This window comes from Diuraphis noxia, unplaced genomic scaffold (genome assembly GCF_037042655.1).
Source record: "Diuraphis noxia isolate RWA-SAM2 unplaced genomic scaffold, SU_Dnox_SAM2 contig0001, whole genome shotgun sequence".
NCBI classification, from domain to species: domain Eukaryota; kingdom Metazoa; phylum Arthropoda; class Insecta; order Hemiptera; family Aphididae; genus Diuraphis; species Diuraphis noxia.
Genome location: NW_028301711.1, coordinates 8,689,350 through 8,715,226, shown reverse-complemented (window position 1 = coordinate 8,715,226; position 25,877 = coordinate 8,689,350). Strand labels below are relative to the sequence as shown.

The 25,877-nt window shown below is 28.3% G+C and overlaps 2 protein-coding genes across 2 annotated transcripts; both read left to right on the top strand.

Moving 5' to 3' along the window:
- The first annotated feature begins 376 nt into the window (after positions 1 to 376).
- On the top strand, positions 377 to 9,347 carry LOC149059433 (zinc finger MYM-type protein 1-like). The gene is made up of 3 exons (XM_089224184.1): positions 377 to 399; positions 4,423 to 5,852; positions 9,178 to 9,347. Exons 1-3 carry the CDS (start codon positions 377 to 379, stop codon positions 9,345 to 9,347), a joined length of 1,623 nt encoding a protein of 540 aa, XP_089080310.1.
- Positions 9,348 to 16,199: 6,852 nt separating this feature from the next.
- On the top strand, positions 16,200 to 22,004 carry LOC149059432 (uncharacterized). Its single transcript, XM_089224175.1, has 2 exons — positions 16,200 to 16,692; positions 18,478 to 22,004. Exons 1-2 carry the CDS (start codon positions 16,200 to 16,202, stop codon positions 22,002 to 22,004), a joined length of 4,020 nt encoding a protein of 1,339 aa, XP_089080301.1.
- The last annotated feature ends 3,873 nt before the right edge of the window (positions 22,005 to 25,877 follow it).

Here is a 25,877-nt window from a genome sequence, read left to right as displayed (position 1 = left end):
ACCCAGGATTGCCCAAAGGAAACCTGTAAAATAAATATTTAATAATTAACAAAAAATATTAAATAATTAAAACATAACAAAATCACACAATTTTTCCATTAATCACTCCTTATTTATTAGTACAATTATTAATATAATATAACATTACTAACTCACCCAAAAAATGACAACTCGCCATCAGGTTTACGCCTATTACTACAGCCATAAGCTGCACAGGCAACTGGCATGATTGAAATCGAAACTAAATTATTTTGTTTTCACTTTTCACTAGTACACAAAGATTTTAAATTATTTATTACTTAAATTTAAAGTCAGTCTCTGACAGTAGGTACATCATTATTCATTACATGATATTGACATATTGACCTTTTTGCAAATGGCGGCATTATCAGTTGGCCGGTATGTTGTGGCTTCAATGATAACGGCGAGTTAGTTATCTAGGTTATTTAAAATCTCTGGTAGTAGTAAAGTAACCATTGATAATGCAGCTGCACCCTGCACGGGATGCGCACTTGCTTCGAGTGTGGGTAGTCAGTATTTCCGTCTGTAGTTGGTGGTTACCAGCATCCGTAGAAACAGAAATGATATCACAGGGGCATTGAGGAGTAGAGGGTAGTACTATATAAGATACCCTCCAAATGAGCACCTCTATAGCACCATCACGCTAGTTTGTTTTCTGATAAATTAATTTGGACTTAGAATAATAAAATTCGTGCAGCATAATATTTGGGTTTAGAAAATAAACGAGTTTAATCGAATATTTTCTAGACACTTGGAATATTTTCAATGATCGAAATATTTAATTATTTTGTTTTTAATAAAATAATTTTAATTTAAAATTGTGTTAACAATTTAAAGTACATTTATATCAACCTAAACAACTGTTCGAGTCATTACAAAAGTCACCTTATTAATCATTCTTGGTTCCTGACACCTGTAAACGACGATATCACTGCAGGATAATAGTCTTTAAAAATCAATTCATAAAAGTATAAAATATACTGGATTGGAACTAGTTTTCAGGATACATAGGTCATTTTTACAAATTATTTATGTTGATAGATTAATATTAATGACTAATATTTTCAAATCCACCATAGACCATATATCTTATAAACCTAAACCATGGGACCTTTTATCTTTAGAACACAAAGTTAATTAACTCAAAAACTAATCATTAGAATTTTGATTTTAATACCTACATCAAAATTCTCAAAAAAACATTATATGCTTAATATTTTATAGTAAAAAGGGAGGGGGATTTTCATTTGAAAACAAAAGTTTATATCACCTCAGGAAACTTCTTTAGTGGTACAAAAAATCTCAAGAATTTGAAAATATGGTCTTTGAGTACTTATATATAAAAATTCCAAAAACCAGATTTTAAATAACTTCATTATAAAAGAAAAAAAGAGGGTGAGCATGCTTGGTGGATTACCCTGTATATAGCCAGTTACCAATAATTTGTAACTATTCATTTAAAAAATATTGATTTATTATTATCATATTTTTTTTTTTTAAATACTATTTCATATAATAAGCCAATTAAATAATGCCTTGTTCCGCAAACATCTAATGTACATTATAGTATTTATAGTTCATTGCAGTTTCCAACGTTTTCTTTAACCTATTGGATGGCTGTTTTCTACGCTTTTGTAACTTCTGCAGCAGAAACCACGAAATATTATTACAATAAGCATTTAAGGTATACATACATACATGTGCGATTATAAAATAATTTTCAAGCCCGTTCGGACTATCAAGTCTTTAGGATTAGCCCGCGTTCGGATTAATGAGACTTGATTACTGTAAGAATATTGTCTAGTCAATGAAAAACTGAAATACGTTTTTCAAAGTTTTATTTTTTTTTATTCGTGTTAAAATTTTAAAGTGTGTTATGAGCATTTTAAAATATTAAATCGTTTGTAAAATGAAGTCAACTAATCTATAATAGGGATCTCGCACACGATGTAATAAATTAACCTAACCTAACTTAACCTAAAATTAGGTAGTAAATTATTTTATTGTTTGCAATATAAAATTTATAAATTTGTTTTCTATAAAATAAAAATTAAATTAACGTTATAAATTTGGGTGTGCCCAGTTTACATGGTAAGAGAGGGGCTCCGAATAAGCGACCGTTAAATCCGCCACCTGAAATCTATTGTTAAATATCATAGGAAATACCTTTATAATATTATACATTTTAATACCTACCTGTGTGCCTTTAAAAAAATATTATTTTTATATTTAATAATATTTTTAATACGATATCTACAACAGAAACGTGTAACATATTATGATGATTGTTGATATTGTTTACCACTAATTAGATGTCATACTTAGCAATAAATCTAATCAGCCAAAAAAATATTTAACTTTCTAATATAACTGACTAAGGTTAAGGACTCATAGGAGTTCACATGTTTTCTAATATCCATTTAAAAAAATACCATATCGTAATAGAAATCTGTTTACAGGAGTTAGGTAACTATTTTTTTTATATATTTTCAGATTTTACTTTTATTCACGCGTTTGCATATATTTATTTTATATATTCTCATTTTAAAATTTAAATATATTATTGAATTAATATTCAATTTTTCTTTGAATTGGTTAAAAAATATATTTAATGTAAGTAAAGTTACATATAAGAATATGTATCGAAAGAAATTAGATGAGTGGGTTATATTTGCCTCGTCTGTGGGGCCTTTTATAGTTGAAGTTATGAACTACCAATATGCTTTTATCAATTTTAATCACCCTATAATAATTTGATTAGTAATTAATATATATTTTAGATCCTTAGCGGAGCGATAAATGTGTTGGTTTTACAATGATGTGTGTTTTATTATTATTATTTTTTTGTGTCTGTTACACAATAAATAGTTGAAATAATACTTCGATTTTAGGTAAGGTTAGGATTTCCGGTAACTTTTCCGGTGGGAAAATTAATCTAGTTGGTGCATAGAAAAAATAAAAATTCCCAATATTTTTCGAAAGCACCGGAAAAAAATATTAATTTTAGTTGGTGTAACACTAAAACAATAACTTACATGTATATGTGACATTTTCATAAAATGTTTATATCAGCATTTTGCTATATACACCATAACATTTTGATTTGGTTTAAGCTGCTTACGAACTCATTCATTTTCCAATTTTTTTCTGCTATAAATTTCAATTAAATTTTATTCGTTGGATAAAAAACTTGAGAATGTAATACAAGGCTTCAAAAAATATTAAAAACACAGTCAAACATTTTTGTTATAAGCATAGTATACGTAAAATCACAAAAATGTGCGAATTATATTGAGTTAGAAATTCATAAAAATGTATCCATTTGAATCTAAGATTTGAAAATTTATCACAAGATTCTTTATAAGTTTTCCTAACCAGAAAGTCAAATTAATGTGTTATAAAGGTTTAAATTTCAAATTTTCAAAACATTGGATATTCACTCAATTTTTCTTGTACCAATATTCTTATTTTGTTGTTAATCAAAAACGAATAAGTGTAGAAACTTAAAATTTGTACCATATGTTACACTATCATTATATTATAATTATTTAATATACATTTTTCAAAATATTTTAACTGTTTTTTAGTTTTTTATGAACATTTTAATTTAAAATTTTAAAATTTTAAAATTGTAATTTTTTTTAGTTTTTTATTCTATAGTTGTCAATATAATTTTATTCGTTGAGTCAAAAAGCTTGAAAATATGATAATATGATATAGGTACTAGGTTCCCTATAAGTTGATATAATAGCAGTTGAAAAGTATTAAAATAAATCGCCACGTTTTTGTTTTATAATTGTTTAAAGTTCAAATACTTACAACATTTATTAAATTGAAAATTTAGAAATCCTAAATGATTTATAATATCCTAAGAAAATATCCTAGACTGACAAATCGTCTTCACTCAGAATTTGTTTTTTATATAAAATGATATTATATTATCATTGAATTCAAATAATAAATACAATGTCAGACTTAATACTTCAGGATTTAATAGTATAAAAAAAAATAAATATTTATATAATATATTGTATTGTTTATTCAATAAAAACTCATTTAAAAAAAAAAAAAAACATATAATAATTAGCCTATTATTTTACTTTTGATTGTACGGCGTCCTGGGTCTTGTAGCATCGTATCAAATATTGACTGCATGGTCTGATTCAAGCTAACATTCAATGTCTGGTCTTTTGACTTTTCGTTTGTATACAACTTAACACCAGCTTCACTAAACTTCCACCAATAATTATATATTTTTTTTTAAATCATGAAATGAAGTGATATTAAAATACCTATTGAAAAAGATAAACAATAGTTTAAAAAAAGTAAATTAATGATAAATTATTTACCTTAACTGGAACATTTTCAATATTTGAACATTTATAATGTGTTATAACCCAGTAATCAGTTGGCTTTTCCTCAAAATGTAGTTTTTATCGTAATTAAACCGTCACCTTGTCGAAAAGTTAGCGAATTGAAAACGAGGCTATTATCTACTGATGCACAAAGTATATTTAATACATTATGTGAAGTCATTGAACAATATGACATTCAATGGCAATTAGTTTCATCAGTTTGTTTTGATGGTGCTGCTTCAATGTCAGGTAGTTTTAATGGAGTGCAGGCCAAATTTAAAGAAAAAAATGATAAAACAGTTTTTGTGCATTGTTATGGACACTGCCTCAATCTTGTTTTATTTGATTCATTGGGGAGACAAAATAGAGTAACATTTGATTTTTTTGGCACTGTACAATTAATTTACAACTTTATAGAAAGTAGTTGTACAATACATTCAACACTTGAAAAAGTAGCTAACTCTGCAAATATAAAATTAAAAACATTAAAATCTGTATCAAATACACGTTGGGCTTGTCGTGCTGAGGCTGTCTCTGCTGTAAAATCAGACTATGGTCCTATATTGATTGCAATAAAAGAAATTGGTGATACTACGAAACAACCAGATGTTAGAGCCAAAGCACTTGGATTAATTCATCAGATGAAAACTTTTGATTTTATATTCGCTCAACAGATGTTACATCCAATCTTGACTCTTATTTTAAAGGTGAGTATGGCTTTACAAAGTTCAAATTTGGATCTTATAACCGCAGTTTCTCTCGTAAATTCATTAAAACTATCTTTAGAGTCTCTGAGAAATGAAGAAGATTCATTTTCAAATATATACAATGAGACTCTAGAAATGTGCAAAGATAATAACATTTCCATTCCTGATGTGAAAAAAAGACGAGTGTCTTCTAAAATTGATTGTAATGAAACACAGTACATTATATCAACAAAAAAAGATGAAATGAGGATAAATGTGTATTTTGCCACATTAGATGTAATGATTTCAAGTATAAGTGTGCGCTTCAAACAAGAAACATTAAATTTAATTAAAAGTGTTGGTAGTATGCTCAAATTAGAAACTAATAATGAAGATACAAAAATAATTGCTTCAGCTTTTAATTTGGATTTTCATGAGTTAGAATCAGAAATTATTTTGCTGAAAAAAATGGAAAATACACCTAAAAGAAGTAATCAAAAAGCATGTGAGGAATGGATACAATGGTTGACAAATTATAATTCTGATAGAGCAGCCATATTTAATAATTCTTTCAAAACTATTAAATCATTTGTAGTTATACTAGTGACAAGTTGCTCATGTGAGCGTTCTTTCTCAAAGCTGAGTATTGTAAAATCAAAATTGCGAAGCACAATGGGGCAAGATCGGTTAGATGGACTTCTGACTATGTTCATCGATCAATATATGGCTTATAATATAGATGTAGACGAAGTTATCGAATATTTCAAAATCAACACTCCAGCCAAGAGGCGTATGGAGTTATACATTTATAATAAAAACATGTATAATATGTTTATTATATAAAATAGTGTTGTTAAATTTTTACTTATTAACTAATTTAGGGATATTACATTATATTATTTCTTATAAAATAATTTTTCACTATGATAAATGCAGTTAAATAAAGTTACCTATCAAAATTTTTTTATTCATGTTAAATGTCATGTGTAATGTATCATGTATGACTACCCTGCCAGTAATGTCTGCGCACGCTTATGATAATAGTATAATTTATATATATATAATATTAACATTTATTAGAATCAAAAAAATAATTAGTATGTATATACATCTCTCATGAGAACCGGATTTCAGATTTAAAAACGTTAAAGGTTAATAGCAATTAACTGAAAAAAAAAATGATTATATATGAACATGACATTATATGAACTGGTTAAAATATCAAATATAATCTAAAATAAATTAGAATGTATATATTATATTCAAATAGACTTCTCATATAATAATGTAATAAGAATTTGCATGAAAGACTACAAACATGTTCTTACATGGACAAAAGAGAATGGTATATACCATCCATTACAGTTACCCGCTTGTATCCACTTACCCGCTTTTTTTTTATTTAGGATAAAACATTTTTGGTGTAAATTACAATTGTGATGATTCTTGAATATTTTATACGGTATTTAGTATGGCTTGAATAATACGGCGTTAATGGAATTGATGTTTTAAATTCATGATAGTATTTTTCTTAATAGCTTTTTACTATAAATTCCTCAGTTATCATGAAATTATTGATGGGTAATTACTACGATCCGGATCGATTCCGGTACCCAAGGGTAAATATAACAATTATGTACCTATATTATAATCGAAGTCGTTGGCGTTCTAATAGATATTTAATTTCCGTACAAGAATACCGTGCATATTTAAGGGCATCATGCGATATCAAATTACAATAATATAATACCTATACAAAAAGAAATTTAATTCTATTATAAAATTCCTATCTCCTAATTACCATCGCGTCGTCTCCATGGGTGTGTCACCAGCCACCTAAGTGGCATATGCCTCTTAGCTAAGTACCTATAACCTATGCATTATAAATTATATAATGACGGAGGACGCATGTATAAGCTCGGAAAGTATTCTCACGGACTGTAGAATTCCGGAATGTAAATTGGAGGACCGTATTTTCACGGACCGTATAAATCTGGAAAGTATACTCCCGGACCGTATAGTCGCGGACCGTAGAAATGCGGAATAAAATATTCTTCAAAACTTCATTAGTATATATGTATAATAATCTTTTTGTATAAATTTACGTTTTACGATGTATTTACCTAAAATATAATTTTTTTAATACATACGTACACATACATAAATTCTTGAAACATTTTTTTTTACCTCTCTAAGACGGAAAACTCTTTATAACGGAAAAATTGTTGGTCCCAAGCGATTCCGTTATAGAGAGGTTTTACTGTAAGTTACTTTAGTTTATAATTAGTAGTATATATTTGTATGTTCACAGCCAGCTTTTCCACGGTAAAAATTTTTTTTCAAGCGGAAAATTCTCGCTTGGAGCACACTGATTTACCGCGTAACACAATACGGTGATTACACAAGATTGTCCTCCTATTTGCCGCTTGCACAAAAATATTTACCGTATCAACTATTTTTTTATTAGATTTTCAGTTTTTTTTAAAGTTTTATAAAAAAGTTTATTAAATAATTTGTTCTTTACTTGAAATATTATTTTTATGAAAAATAGCGATATTTGATTGAAAAAATTTTAAAAAATAGTTGATGCGGTAAATATTTTTGTGTAAGTGGCAAATAGACGGACAATTTTATGTAATCACAGCCAGCTTTTACGCGGTAAAAATAATTGTTTAAGCGGAAATGTTCTCCTCCGAGAACACCGATTTACCGCGTAACACAATACGGTGATTACATAAAATTGTCCGTCTATTTGCCTTTTACACAAAAATATTTACCGTAGGTAGGTATCAACTATTTTTTTCCGTTTTTTTTTGTTTTTTTCAATCAAAATCGCTAATTTTTATAAAAATTACAGGGAGATTGCTTTTATGTTTTTAATCACGTTGGTTACACTGTTCTAGTTTTTAAAAATTTATATATTTAATTTCTACTATTTAGTTGCAAGTTAATAATTTTACATTTAGTTAATGTTGATCCGTCGTGTATTCGAGTTGTGTTTTTTCAAGTTATTATTTCAATTAATTAAATAAATGAATTTACCAAAACTTTCAAGCGATTTTCAATCATTAGTTCATCGTATACGAAATAATTCAGTTCCAACCCATCCAGGATATACTTCAATTTATTCAAGGTTAAGATCTTTCGAAAATTTTCCTTTAAATTGTGGGTTAAAATATACAGGAGTAGAAGATATCGTCGAATGCTTTTGCTGTGGACTTATTCTTTATCGTTGGAAACGAGAAGATGACGTTTGGATTGAACATTGCAGATATAATCCAAAGTGTATATATATATATTATTAATGAAGGGAAATCAGTTTGTTCAAAAAGTATTAAATAAATATTGTAACAATGAATATATTTGTAATTGTGAAACTAGGTCATACGACACCGTTTGTTAAATCATGTTCTTTCATTATATGTTGTAATAAATAAAAAAAAAATATTATAAACACTTATATGTGTTAGTTTTTAAAATAATATCTCGTGGACGTATAGCTCAGTGGATTAGTGCGTTAAGTTAATTTCATGTTTCAGGTAAGTAAGTATAAATAATTCCCTCTACTAAGGGAGTAGACTACTCACCACTACACAATAATCTACTGAACTGTACGTTCACATTTGTTTTACCTTTTTTTTTTGCAACAGATTTAGTATAATATACTTAAATTATAATATGTTTACTGATGAAAAAAAACCTCAGTTCAAAGTATATGTTCCATCAGTTACATTATACTAGATTTTTTTCATATTGATAGTCTGAAACATTATTATAAATATTATTCATCATGGTTCTACCTATAATTGTTTCAAAATCAACCTTCGACATTCGTCCGTATAGTAAAAAGAGCGTTAAAATCGGATTATTAATTAATAAACAAATTTCGATTATTGTGTTATTAGAATGTAAATTATCAAAGAAAATAATTACTTTAAACTTAGAACAATGGTTTACACTCGTGTCTGAATCTAATTACATTTCAATTACTAATAATTTACACACCAGATGTAGACGAACAAAAATATCTGATAACTTTACATATTCAACTAATGTTAAGCAGAGTTGAATTACTTTACATATCAATGATGATTATATTACTTTATCACATATAGATTTATGTAGACTTAAACAGCTTCAACATTGTGTAGACCTCTACATTGCAGAAAAACAGAAACGTCTACCGAGTTACCAGTCCACATTTAACACAGCTTACGATCTAATAAAAAACGACGTCCGTGGTCTAACTATCAGTTGTCAGAGAAATGAATTCACAAACCAGTAGGTATATACAAAACTATGATTTTAGTTATTACACTCATCTGCAAAACGATGACACATCATTCCTATATGAAATATTACAATACCATTTTAATACAATGTCAGACTTAATACTTCAGGATTTAATAGTATAAAAAAAATAAATATTTATATAATATATTGTATTGTTTATTCAATAAAAACTCATTAAAAAAAAAAAAAAAAAACATAATAATTAGCCTATTATTTTACTTTTGATTGTACGGCGTCCTGGGTCTTGTAGCATCGTATCAAATATTGACTGCATGGTCTGATTCAAGCTAACATTCAATGTCTGGTCTTTTGACTTTTCGTTTGTATACAACTTAACACCAGCTTCACTAAACTTCCACCAATAATTATATATTTTTTTTTAAATCATGAAATGAAGTGATATTAAAATACCTATTGAAAAAGATAAACAATAGTTTAAAAAAAGTAAATTAATGATAAATTATTTACCTTAACTGGAACATTTTCAATATTTGAACATTTATAATGTATTATAACCCAGTAATCAGTTGGCTTTTCCTCAAAATGTAGTTTTTATCGTAATTAAACCGTCACCTTGTCGAAAAGTTAGCGAATTGAAAACTTCATCATATTCTTCTGATCTTAAACGATCACCAACATTGTCTCTGTATGATGCATTCTATAAAAGAAAAATATAATTTATATATATTTTATTTATAATAAAAATAATTTGACCAACCATTTTCATCTGCTTCTTATTTGTAGATTTTTTTTCATTCGTCTTCTCAACACCACGTTTTAAAGTGGTTTTTATTTTAGATGTTGATGCTAACGGTTTAACTTTAGAGTCAACGGATTCACTGAAATGTTCATTCTATGAAACATAAAAAATAATATATTTTTTTTATTTAAAAATGTACAAGTGGTTTTATAACCGATATCTAAAAGAAATATTTTTTATTTTTTATGTATGTTTCTTATTAATTATAACCATAACGTTGAGTAGTGTTACGACTGACCTCCAATTTGTTATTTGTTTTTTTTTAAAAACTTTACTTACCTCTGATTCTGAAGAAATAATTGATATTCTATAAGACATTTTTGAGCTGCGTTGTAGACTTTGTTGAGGACTGAATTGAAATCTTGAAGACTGATGAACGTTAATGATTTTACACTGGCTTTTTATACACAGATATTAGCCACTACCACAATAATTTGATATGTAAAATGCTAATGTTAATAGCAATGACTTGAAAAACCTTTCTACAAACTTGTTTTACACGAACACAAGTCAATGGCATTAAATGAACTATTAAAGAAACAGGATCTAAAATAATCACCCACCGACCACCTTGAAAATCAGATTTTATATAGAAACGTTAGTGACTTCAAATATGATATGAGCAATAATAATAGTATAATTTATATATATATAATATTAACATTTATTAGAATCAAAAAAATAATTAGTATGTATATACATCTCTCATGAGAACCGGATTTCAGATTTAAAAACGTTAAAGGTTAATAGCAATTAACTGAAAAAAAAAATGATTATATATGAACATGACATTATATGAACTGGTTAAAATATCAAATATAATCTAAAATAAATTAGAATGTATATTATTGATTAAATTCATGTGATTGGTCAAAAAGACCTAGTCCTACAACGTATATTACAACTATTGAAGCGATGTATGGTGAATTATTTATATTATACTAATATTTGATTTGAAATTGTAAATGTATTAAATTGAAATTGTAAACATAAAAAAAAATGTTGTTTATACTTAATATTAAATTAGTTCAGAGTATTGTATTTCCAGATTTGTAATAAACATATGTACCATAGTGTTATGTACTTGTCTAACTTCTTTATTCAATGTGCATGTGCTCAAATGATACTTTATATGAGAAGAGGTACAATATTTGATTTGTTAAAAAACAAAATTATCATTAAAAAACTTAAATCCTAATAGGCATTTACATGTTCAAAGTATCCATATGGTAAACAGCATTAAATAGATATATTAAATCTATAATAATAATTAACACATTATTTTGTATTAGTTAAATCTACCAAAGCTATACACAGTTATATGTATATTATATGTATAAAAAAATAAATTAAGTTACCTATTAAGTTAATTTATTGTTAATATTATGCCATTAAGGTCCATTATTAGATATGGTTATTATATAATATATTGTACATTTATTATTAATTGTTATTGCACTCATTTATCATTGAAAATACCATCGGTTATTACTTTTGATAATACCATAGAATACCTAAATAACTAAAATTAATTTTGCCAATAGTGTGTGTAGGATGGTAGGATGGTAGGATTAATAAGTTTGAAGTCGTATTCAGTGCTTACTGTTTAGATTTTTGTTTTTATTATTAATTTAAAAATCTTAAAATTAATGAACTAAGCAAGTTCGTTGGGGTGTGAATGTTTGGTGTGGGATTATTGATGAGTATTTAATTGGTCCATATTTTTTTGAGGAAAATCTTAATGGCAATAAGTATCTTGGTTTTTTGAAAGATGGTATACCCATACTATTGGAAAATATTTCACTTCAACAGCGCTTGAATTTGATTTGGCAGCAAGATGGTGCACCAGCACATAATACCTTGGCTGAACGTGCATACCTCAATAAGATGTATGGAGACGATAACTGGTTTGGAACTCACAGCCCCATTATTCAATGGCCACCTCGTTCCCCCGATTTGAGTGTTCTTGACTTCTTTTTTTGGGGCCATCTAAAAAATGAAGTGTATAAAGAAAAATGCAATAGTGTGGAGGAACTTAAACAAAGAATAAGAGATTGTTGCAACAAAATTGAAAACTCAATATTGAAAAAATCTACTTCCTCTGAAGTATTAAAACATTTTTGTTTAACTGAAGATGGCAAGCAATTTGAACATAAGCTAAAATATAAATAACATGTATTTTTTATTCAAATTGTATACAAATACATACATGTATATTTATGTATGTATGTTACATTTTTTCCATTCTTAACCAAAGTTTGTTAAAATTTATATTTAATATGAATTCTTATACTTACGAACGAATGAATTTTTGGTAGGCACATGTACATCAAGTTAATAAATTGGTCTTGGAATTTTATTGAAAATAACAAAATAAGTAAGTTGATAAATTAAACATATTTAAATATTTAACTAGAGCTCCAGTTAACTAGATCAGCTAGTTCGTTAAAACTACAAAGGCACAGAATATTATTTATTATGATAATATTATTGTGAAAATGTGAAATTTATTAAGTTTACTACTGTAGACTGTAGTACACAAGTAATTAGTACTTGGTAGTATCGGTCGCTGACGCCATAGCACCATGCTATAAATTATACTGACCAGTAACGAGTAACAGACAACGGAAAATAAATTACTGTACACTACAGCAGTGATTTAAAACAGTTAACAGTTGTTACAACTGTAGTACAGGCTGTCTACTAGAGTAACAAAAACGGGATTTTATTTGTGACAAATAAACAGTAAGTTACTATTTATTTTGTAAATACACATATTGGTAACACTGTATTTTCTTTATGATAGACAGTTGTATTAGTTGTAATAATAAACCATGGACAACAGTAACTTTTATGGACTAAACACTAAAATAATTCTGTATTTCCGTATGTTATTCTATGGTGTGTTGGAGCATAGAATAGAGGTGAGATCGTGATCGAAGCTACAAACAGAAGCAGACCAATAATAATAGTAATATTATGATCGTGTGTTATTGTATGTAGGTATTATCGGCGATCAGGTACAAAGATTATCGCCGCTATATCTTGGGTTGAACGATATCGAATTTATTACTTATAACTTCTGGTCTTTATAATTGATAATAATTATTACGACCACTGACCATTGACGTAATCACCTTCGTGGGGTGAACTTCGTGTCTCCCTGCAAAATGGGCATAATAAAATACATTTAGGGGCTCTAAGTACTTTATGAACTGATTTGAAAAGTGTGATATCTTTTGCACTGGGACATAAAAATCCTGATAGCTGCGGTATCTGCTGACGAGGTATAACACATTTACATATTACGATAACTATCTCCCAAAACCACCTAACTTTGAGGAGCAATATCTCATCAACGGATTAACGAAAAATGAAAATTAGAACGTATTAATTAATGAAAAAAATAGTTTTATTCAATTATGAAATTTTAAGTATAGGTTACCATTTGAAAATCAAAAGTTGACAGTGGTTTACCTAATAAATATAAGGGTGAAAAATATAAAAAAGATATACAATTCTAGAACAGCATAAATCTACAATTTTGAAAAAAAAAAATTTGAAAAAAGTCAATACTTTTTCAAATAATGAGTGTTGTTTGATAAAAGAATCACCCTGTATAGTATTATAGCGCGCCGCGTTTAACATTATAAGACATGGTTAAATTTTGCTCTTAACCTATTCAAGCTACAAAAAAAAAAAAAAAACCATATTTGTTTAAAATTGTATAGCTACATTTTTGTATAGACGTATTTTTGATATAAAATTAGTATTTTCAAAGATAATTTGAAAAAACTGAAAAATCGCACTTAAAATCCAAGATGGCGGACACTTCCGGACCTCGGAGGAATGGTGACTTTTTTTTGGTTAATCAGGAGCCTATAACCAAACTTTTTGCAAAGTTTCAAAACTTTCCGATTTAATTCCTCAACAAATCGTTAAAAGACTGGACTATAAGTACAAAGTACATAATTTAATATCACACAATACAATATTTAATACATAATGAAAATGAGTTATGTATTCAGTTAGTACGGGCCTTTTTTACCGTATTTTTATATGGGGGCTTTTTTTCAGAACACCCATTTTATAGTATGGTACACTACACATATCATAGCCAATGTTAACTTAATATTGTTATATTTGAAGGCAAATGTATATGATTTTAGTCCAAAAATTATTTAGAGAAAAATACCCCGCATGCCCGTATCATTATTATATTGCTCGTTGGATATTGGATAGTTTGATAGGTACTTTATATGTCTAGTATCGATGTATATTGTGATATAATTGTAGGTATATTACCTTATACATTTACTGTATTGAAGAAGTACTCTTTTGGACTTTTGGGGTATTATTTGCAATATTGTTATAATAAGTTATTGCACGTTACACGTAACGAAATAGTACAATACTGGGTCTCGGATATTACGTACTTACCACCTATCTTTTTTACACCTTTCTACAATAATTCACTACATAATATTTCATTTTCAATTATTATTTATGAATTTTGTAGCAATCGAAGTGTTAGTTATATATTTGAATATTCTCATCCATTTCCCTATATTATCCGCAATAATTCTCTAGCTAATGTTATAATGTATATTATGTTACGGGCAATGTGGAATACCGGGCAATGTGAACCACGCTGTTTTTTTTTTACCAACCAATAATATTGACCGAATAAACAATAATTTTTTATATTCATGTATCATATTAATATTACTATTATAAATATTTTGATGAAATAACAAAAAAAATATCAAATATTATAATTTTATTTAGGTTAGTCGAAAATATAAAATAAATGATTGCTCATAATATATCGTTTACTGATTTTATCAAGACAGCTAATCATTTTATCATTCCGATATGGCCATATCCGTATAGAAAATTTATGATTCTTAAATAGGTTACGATAGCATACAAAAACAAGTTTTTACAGTGTGTTTCAAAAATTTCGTAGTTTATTGTGATTGAACTTATTATAAATTACCTAAATTATTTAATAATTATTATAGTTATTATAATTGTTTTAAATTATTCATTATATGATAAGATTTAATAAAATTAATAATAGTATTAAACTTTAAAATACTATAAACTATTACAAAAAAAAAACATCGTTGTTTATTCAGTCAATATTATTAGTTGGTAAAAAAAAACATCGTGGTTCACATTGCCCGGGCAGGACCACATTGACACGGCAATGTACACATTGCCCGGTATTCCACATTGTCCGTAACATATACATCAGAGTTGGGCAAAGTTTTATCTAGATAATTATTTAAATATAAAATTGTTCGATTTTTCACAACTATTCGAATAAAAAAAAAATAGTCGACTTTTAAAATGTAGTAATAACTAAAAGTATATTTTTATTTGTCTATATTTGAATTATAATTATAATTATAATTATAATTAGTTACCATCACTATTATTTAGTAGCTTAGTAGTAGCTTAGTACCTACTATTTATTATGTTATTGTATTATTGTAATTGTTATTTATTAGGAAATAATATTATTTTTAATTATAAATGATATATATGTATTCTATTATAAAATTATTATTAATACTAAAATAATACGATTATTAAAAAAAATTAATTTTATGTTCATTTAAGTTTGAAATTTAGTAGAATAATCTTAGTTGAAAAATTGTCCAGTATATTTTTATTCGAATAAAATTTTATCTAAATAACATTTTATTCGAATAATGCCTTACTCTGGGGCATGTCCAAGATGGTACATTTTTATTTTTATCGCAGTTTTTTGATTTAAATTAAATTTTTTTAGAAATCCATCAATTCAGTTGCAGTCAATTTTGGTTTTTCGTATTTAGTTAAGGTAATTTTGTGTTATTAATATTATTATCATTTTTTTTGTGTGTTTCTTGATTTTAAACTGTTATTGTTTGTTTTTTTTAGGTTGACTGCAGAAGTGTTATATTTCTATTTCATAGTATAAGGTAATATAGTTTTTTTAGTAGTTAAGTTAGGTTCTTATTAAATATTTTGTTTTTTGTTTTTTATTTATTTATTTATTTATTTTATTTTAATCTTGTTCTTTACTTTTTTAAAATGGGACGAGTATCAAAACGTGCACTAAAGAATAAAGAATCTAAGGCACGATCCCGTGAAAATGAAAGCTTTCGTGTACAAGAACTTGAAGATAATAAAATAAGAAAAAAATTATGTCTTGTATCTCAAGATGTTATGAATCAAAAAAAAATTCTTAATTTGAAATGTACAAAAAAACGACTGCTAGATCCGGAGAAAAAGAAAAAAAATCAGATTACCAGTCGTAAGAGCATGAACAAACGATTGCAAGATCCGGTTAATAAATTAAAAAACCAGATCACCAGTCGTAAAAGCATGGACAAACGATTGCAAGATCCGGTTAATAAATTAAAAAACCAGATCACCAGTCGTAAAAGCATGAACAAACGATTGCAAGATCCAGTGAATAAATTAAAAAACCAGATCGCCAGTCGTAAAAGCATGTTGAAACGATTGCAAGATCCAGTTATTAAAAAAAAAAACCAGATCACCAGTCTTAAGAGCATGTTGATGCGTCTGAAAAATTTTGATACAAAAGAAGCGGGTAAGTCGTGTATGTCACTCTGCTGTACAGTAGGTTACAAGTGGATTACTGTAATGGATAGAATTAAATTTGAATCCAATGATCTTATATCATAGTATACGAAAAACGATTCTGAGCGAAGACGGTTTATCTGTCTAGGATATATTATAGATTATTAAAAATTTTCAAATCTTAGTTTTAAAAAGAAAAATTTTTATGAATTTCTAGTTTGAAATAATTTGCGAATTTTCGTGATTTTTACATATGTTGTCAAAATTCAAACTTTGAATGCTTGTAAAAAAAAATTGTGGCTACGCATTTCTTTTATTTTTCAATTTTTATTGTGAAAATATATTATGAGCCTTGTATTAAATTTTCAAATCTTAGATATAAAAAGAAAATTTTTTATGAATTTCTAGCTTAAAATAATTTCTGTATTTTCGTGATTTTTACATAATATGTTGTCAAAACTCAAACTTTGAATGCTTAAAAAAAAATTAGAATTAAATAGAACCTTAGAATTAAAAATAAAAACTTTTATGAATTTCTATCTAAGATAATTTGAACATTGCCGTAATTTTTACGTATTTAGTCAAAATTTGAACTTTAAATGGTTATAAAAAAAAATTGTGCCTACGAATTTTTAATATTTTTTAGCTTCTAATGTTACAATGTGTTAGAAGCCTTGTATTAAATTTTCAAGCTTTTCAACCGAACAAATAAATTTTTATCGATATTTATAGAAAAAAAAACTAATAAAGTTGAAAAATTAAAATGTCAGTAAACAGCTCAAAACCAATCTAAATATTTTGAAAATTTTATCAAATATATAACACGCCTATATAAACATTCAGTCAAAATTTCAAGTATCTGTGGTAATTTGTTTTAGAGTTACACCAAAATAAGGAAATCGCTAAAAGTGAAAATCCGATGTTGTAAAAATTTAAATTTCAAATGCTCATAAAAATTTAATTTGAATTTCAGGTGGAATTTTTATTTGTGATAAAGATTGAAAAACTTGTAAGGAATCTTGTATTAAATTTTTAAATCTTAGATTTAAAAAAAAATTTTTTTATGAATTTCTAGCTTAAAATAATTTGTGAATTTTCGTGATTTTTACGTATTTTGTCAAAATTCAAACTTTGAATGCTTATAAAAAAAAATTGTGACTATGAATTTCTTTTATTTTTCAACTGCTATTGTAACAATATGTTAAGAGCCTTGTATTAAATTTTCAAGGTTTTCTGTCTGACAAATACATTTTTATCAATATTAATTTAAAAAAAACTAATAATGATCGAAAATTTGAAATTCCTATGAATAGTTCAACTTAAGTCGAAATTTTTTAAAAATTTCATGGTGGATAGAATATACTTATATAAATATTAGGTGAAAATTTCATGTATCTATGGTCATTTGTTTTAAAGTTACATCAAAAACCAAAATCGATTTTGTCGAAAAATGAGTGTGCGTAAAATTTCCCGTTTTTCCCTTAATTTTTAGTTTGTTTTTCTCAATTATTTAGAAAAGTATTAAGAATTTTTTACTTTTGACCCCCCAAAGTACCAACTAGATTCACTTTCTGATCGAACGAGATACTGAAGTCAAAAATCGAAGCATTTTTACTGCCCCAAAACGTGATGACAGACACAAAAAAAAAAAAAAAAAAAAAAAAAAACACACATCTTGGTAAAATCAATACATTCATCGCTCCGCTCAGAATCTACCTCGCTGACCCGTCCTTTAATACGTCTAATAAAATCGACATGATTATAGGCTCGGAAATATTTTTCGAATTAATCTGCGCTGATCAAATTAAACTTACATATTACGGCCCTACGTTTCAAAACACCCTTTTCGGTTGGGTTGTTGCTGGTCCGATATCTAGTTCTAAAGAACGCGCACAAGTCAACGACAACGTTATATCGTTATACTGTAGTACGAGTCCGTCATTAACGAGTCTTGAAGAACAAATAGCGAAATTTTGGCGTTTAGAAGAAATACAATGTAAGACTTATTCTTTAGATGAAAAAACATGTAAAAACCATTTCGATGAAAACGTGAAACGTGCTAACGACGGTCGATTAATCGTATCGTTACCGTTTCGTGAAGCGTCAATACTAGGAAAATCGTACGACATCGCATTGCGACGTTTTTTATCGTTGGAGAGACGTTTTCAAACTCAACCTAAACTCAAAGAAGACTATAAAAAATGTATGGATGAATATATAGCACTCGGACATATGGAAGTTGTTACAGCCGAAGAACGAAGTGTTTATATAAAAAAAAATTATTTACCACATCATGCGGTCACGAAAGAAAGTAGTAGTACGACAAAGCTGAGAGTGGTATTCGATGCGTCTTGCAAAACTGACACAGGTGTAAGCTTAAATGACACCTTATACAAAGGTCCTAGTATTCAGGAAGAACTCGTATGTATTATGGCCCGGTTTCGTACGCATAAATACGTAATTTCAGCGGACATCATCAAAATGTATAGGCAGATCTGGATCGCACAGCATCATCAAGACTACCAAAGGATTTTATGGCGTTCCAGTCCCGACCTACCTATTCAAATTTATCGCTTAAAAACCATTACATACGGAGTGTTGACAGCGTCCTTTTTAGCCACCGGCTGTCTCCAAAAATTAGCTGAAGAAGAACATAAAAATTACGCTAACGCATGCAGAGCAATCCGTCAAGATTTTTATATGGACGATCTATTAACCGGTGCGGACACGATAGAAAACACGTTAAAATTACGAAACGACATTATTACGGTATTGAAAACAGCTGGATTAGAATTACGTAAATGGTCCAGTAACGTGACGGAACTATTACGCGACGTATCTAAAATAGACATAGTCCACGAAAACAGCAATTGTAACAGTAATAATTACGAAGGAAAGGTTACGAAGCTATTAGGTCTATTTTGGAATCAAGAAAACGACTCTTACCAATATATGGTAGAGTCATACAATAGCACTTCTCGAATTACAAAACGTAATGTCTTATCGGAAATAGCCTCGGTTTTCGATCCTCTAGGCCTGATAAGTCCAATTGTCGTACGTTTAAAATTAATTATGCAAAAATTATGGCAATTGAATATAAATTGGGACGAGGTACTACCGTCAGAAATTTGTTGCGAATGGCGGAAAAATCGAATCGATTTAGAACAAATAAATTCATTAACAATTAATCGTTTTATCATTAATTCTGGAAAGATATGTAATGTACAAATACACGGTTTCGCGGATGCCTCTATAAGCGCGTATGGCGCGTGTTTATATTTACGTACGACGAACGATAACGGAAATATAAAAACCAGTTTAATATGCGCGAAATCACGAGTGGCGCCGTTAAAGGTCGTAACACTGCCGCGTTTAGAATTACTAGCCGCTTTATTATTAGCACGTTCATCGGCAAAATATATTCCATGTCTACAATTACGCATAGACGAAACTTATTATTGGACCGACTCCACAATTGTACTTGCTTGGATTTCATCACCGTCGTCGAGATGGAAAACTTTCGTAGGTCATCGAGTGAGTGAAATACAAGAGCTATCATCCGTATCACAATGGAAACACGTAAATACGAATGAAAATCCCGCAGATATTGTTTCTCGTGGATGCTCATCATTGCAAATAATCGACTCAAGATTATGGTGGAACGGTCCAGAATGGTTACAAGCCGAAAAATCAGATTGGCCGAAAACAAATTGCAGTCTGAGTGAGGATAATATATTAGAAGAAAAACCCGTAACTAAAATAATTATGTTGACCACACGTGATACTTCATTTTTGAACAAATATTCTACACTGTCCAAGCTAGTAAGAGTTATCGCCTATTGTTTGCGATTCAAAAATAATGCAAAGCCGAACTCCAAGAAGGTTAGTGGAAATCTTCTTTTCGACGAACTTGAATATGCTACTACTGCCATAGTTAAATTGGTACAATCGAACGCATGGTACAATGAATTAAAATGTTTAGCGAATTCGTTACCAATAAAAAATAATAGTCCATTAATACGTCTTAAACCGTTTTTAGATGAAAATCACGTCATTCGCGTGGGTGGTAGGCTAAGAAATTCAAGTACACTAGACATTTTTCAAAAACACCCCGTAGTACTACCAGCTAACAGTCCGTTTACACGTTTAATATTTTCCAATGAACACGACAAGTCTATGCACGGCGGACCGCAATCGATATTAGCACGTATACGTCTTAGGTATTGGCCTTTGAACGGACGCAATATTGCCAGAGCGGTTGTTCAACGATGTGTAAAATGTTTCAAGTACAAACCAATAGTCGTTCAACCAATTATGGGCGACCTACCTAAAGATCGTGTGGAACCTGCTAGAGCCTTTGCAAAATGCGGTGTAGACTTTGCTGGACTTGTATACGTGAAATCGAGTTTACGTCGCAAGGCGGCAACTAATAAGGCATATATTTGCGTGTGGGTGTGTTTTGTAACTAAAGCTATTCATATCGAATTAGTAGGTGACCTAACTACGGAAGCCTTTTTAAACGCGCTTAACCGATTTTTTGATCGACGTGGTGTTTGTAGCGACATATACTCCGATAATGCGACAAATTTTGTCGGCGCTAATCGACACTTACAAGAGTTAAAACAGCTATTTTTATCTGTTGATCATCAAAATAAAATGCAAACTGCACTTAACAAGATCGGAGTAAACTGGCATTTTATTCCGCCCCGGTCGCCCCATTTTGGTGGACTTTGGGAAGCCTCAGTTAAGTCCGTTAAATCGCACTTATATAAGACATTAGGCAACGCAGCTCTAACATATGAAGAGCTATATACTGTGCTTGTACGCGTAGAGGCAATCTTAAATTCCCGTCCTCTCACTCCGATATCCACCGATCCTACAGATCTCACGGTTCTCACACCTAGTCATTTTTTGATTGGTGATAATTTATCCGCGTTACCCGAACGTGATGTATCTACCACGCCCCCGAACAGATTGACAAGGTGGAAAAGGGTAACTCAGCTCACACAACAACTTTGGCGACGTTGGAAGCACGAGTACCTAAATCAACTACAAGTACGGGACAAATGGTGCCATTCGAAGGGTCCCTCTCTCTCCACTAATACCATTGTTCTGCTCCGTGATGACAAACACCCTCCACTACATTGGAAGATTGGTCGAGTCATAGAAACCCACAAGGATTCAGATGGAGTCATACGAGTAGCCACCGTCCGTACTAGCGAAGGTGTTTTCAAACGTGCGGTAAGGATACTGTGTCCTTTACCTTTCGAGGGCAATGTTAAGTTGACGTGACCTGTTCCACAATCGTAATATTTACCATTTATATTTTATATACTTATTCAGTTTCAGATTTTATATATATTGTTCAATCTTTAATCGCTAAATTACTTAATTATTTATTAATTGTTTTAATTGTTTGTAAAATTTAAATTTATATTTCTACTGTGAATACTTATATTTATTATCTATCTACGCTGTAATTATGTATATTTTAACATTTGGTTTACCAGTCCACGCGTAAAGACCGGGAGTTATTATTATATCATGTGTTTATTATTATTATTATTATTATTATTATTATTATTATTACCATGTAAAATTATATTTTTTATATTGAAACAGCACAATGTGTGATTTCAAGGTGGGCGGTATGTTCGATCCTATCGCGATAGATATTCGTCGCAATAATCATCGACGATTTAAAATAAGATAGTATTATTATTTATTATGATATCTGTATGTGGAGGTACCTACCGCCATATTTTTCAGAAAAATTTTAAATTTCAGTTGTCTATAGATATCTCAAAAAAGTTAAAATATTTTGAAAATTAAATCTTGTAAAAAAAATGCCAATCTAAATAACTGGTAAAATTCTCAAGTATCTACGACTTATAATTTTTAAATAATAACATATATTTAAAATCGTTTGAGAATAAATCGTTATATCATTATGCTATTTCGTAAAAATTTTAAATTCAAACGCGATTAACATTTTTTATAATGATGCTTCGAGTCTTCTTACTTGAAGGAAAACTTATGGAAAACTTGGTGTTGTATTTTTAGTCCTTAGTTATAAAAATAAAAAATTTTATAATTTTTCTAGAGGATACATGTCTATTTATGTTACATCCATAGATTAAACTATTTGAACTGATTTCCACCAGGAGAGATTAGTTAAGTTTTATATGCCTTTTCATGATCAATCGGCAAGTGCCATATTTTTTCGACCAGTTATATTATCATTTGTCAGTGTATCATTAATCATGCTTATATGTTAGAACTCAACAACTCATCATAAACTTCCGGAGAAAATTCTTATTTTAAAACATTAAATTACATAGGTAGTACAAAGTATATCAGATAAGGAATTAAAAATGCAGTTGTCACTAAAAATTATTTATAATAATTTATTTATAAAATCTTTTTTTATTAACAACTTAATATTAAATAAAACCAATCACTTTAATAGTTTTTGTTCTAGTCTTATGTTATATAGATAACTCGGTATAAATTCTTTTTAAACTGGCCATTATAATCATTGTTGGATTATGATATGTAATGCTAATCATCAGTTTCTAATCTTCATCAAGTAGTTGTACACTTGTACCAACATGTCGGAATCATCAGGTTGGTGCACTTTATTACTATCAATACCGTATAATTAAATATATTTTTATATATATAATATTAATATTCAATTGGTTTGAGTGTGTCACTATTGGTTTTGTTGTATTACCTATTAGTAGAATACATTAATTCCTCTGAGGTCAGTCAGTGTACACAATCATTTTAAATTGTTATAATAAAACTTACAATCTATGAAGATTTCTTTGTTTCTAATGCATTTATGCATGTGCCAGTGTGACATAAGCTACTTTCATATTTTAAATATCAAATAAATTTTAATAATAAACCCTAATTTTTAAAATATAAAACCCTCGAAGAATATAAATATAGATTAATATAATACTATTCAGTAAAATATTTTGAAATTTAAGTATGTCAATATTTAATTTTTCAGATAATTGACTTAATATTTTAATATTTTTGTTTATTGAGGAAGAAACCTTTGGTGACATGCGAAAAACCATCATTCAAACGTCTCATAAAAGCTTTATGTGTCCTTGACGATACAATCTCATTACCAGATCGTAGAGTCATTTCTATAGATTTAATTAAGAAGTACACATTATACATAACTATTTTAACTGATTAAATAGCCAAACAAAATGTTACATGCACAACGGCTGATATGTGGTTTTGTAATAACAAAAGTTACTTAAGTAGGTATGTCATGTCACTTTATAGATGAGCATACTTATGTTAGATATTCATACGTTCTTGGTTGTAGAAGAATTAAAGTCAATCATACTTTGTAATTTAGCAGAAGTAATGAATGAACTCATACATATAATATCTAGTACTCTAAAATATCACATACAAAAACTGATAATGCTAGCAATTTTGGCAAGGCGTTCAGAACATACTCATTGAAATCTATTGGTATGGAGTTTTCAAATAAGTTTAATGATAACTAGTTAGGTGATGAATCTATATGTGATGAACATAATTATATGGGGTAGTTTTGGCACAGATTTTGATACTGTAGATTTATCCACATTATTTTTAAATTCTGAAGATATGGAAAGTGGTGATATAGGTATTATGCTTACCAGATCATATAACTTGTTCTGCAAATACTCTTAGCTTGATTGCAACTGTTGATGTTGACAAAATTTCTGATAAGTGTTATAAAATAACCTCCAAAAATGTTTTTAATAAATTATGTAGTTTTTGGAATCTTTTAAGTAGTAGCACAGTAGCATCAGACAAAGTATATGAAATCTGCAAATGCAAATTTCCTTTACTTATTATATCAAGGTGAAATTATTCGTATGATGCTGTAAAAAAAATAATTGCACATAAGGAAACTGTAAAATCTTCATTTATTGAATTAAAACTTCAACAGCTAACAAAAAAAGATGGGTATTTTTAGAAGAATACTATTTTGTTATGGAACCGCTTGCCATTTCTTTTGATAAGTTACAATCTGAATAATCTTTTTTTTGGGTTATGTCGCACCTACCATAATTTCGTTAAGACTTATATTAATTCAAAAGACAAATTTAATATATTGCAGACATTTAGCACTATCAATTATTAAAAGCTTGAAACAAGATTTAGTTTTATATTTGATTTAGAAAACATTTAAAGTAAGCCATATATAATTCCTTCAATATCTCATCCTAGGTTTAAACTTTCACGGGTACCTAATTAATAGATATTTAACTTATAATAAAAATTTATTTTTGTCTGAATGCAATTTTATGAATTCATTAACCAATTCAGATTCTAATTCCATTGAAAATGATTCTGCTGGTAGTGATGACAAATGTTATGGTATTTTAACACAAAGTAAATATTCAATTGATTGTTCGGCTGCAGTTAGTGTACAGTTAAATGTAGATAGTACTAATTGAGTAACTATACAAGCATTATCTTATGTAGATTCCAAAAATAAAGACTTTAAGTTGATCATGGTTAACATATTCCCAATTGTCAAAAAACTATTTTTCAAATATAATACTACCACTCTCCCTTCTTCAGCACCAGTTGAGACTATTTAGTAGTGGATACCAAATCTTAAACCCATGAAGAAACGGGCTTCAGGATAAGACTTCTGAAATGTTACTGTGTTGTAGGTGCTTAATGAAAGAATTTAATAGTTGTTAATAATATTATGTAAAATATATCGTAACTTTTTTTTTATACTTTATGAAGTTTTTTTTTTTTTTAAATATTTTATTATGATATATATTTACTATATTTTTATAATTTACTTATTAACCATTATTTGTATAACTAGTTAAATTTTTTATATATACATTTTAATAATTAATTGCTATAAAAAAGTTGTATTATTGCAATATATATTAAGTTATATTATAAGTATTATTTTTGACGTATTGTTTAATATTTTATTAATAAGTCTATTCAGTTAATGCATTTTAGTGACTTACAATACTTGATTAAAAAAAAAAAGAATAAAGTACAGATAATAAATGAACTACTTTTTAATATTTTTACTATAAATATTACTCCATGAGTATCATATAAAATGGAATATATTGCTTTTTACAATTCAAATTTACATACAAAGAATGC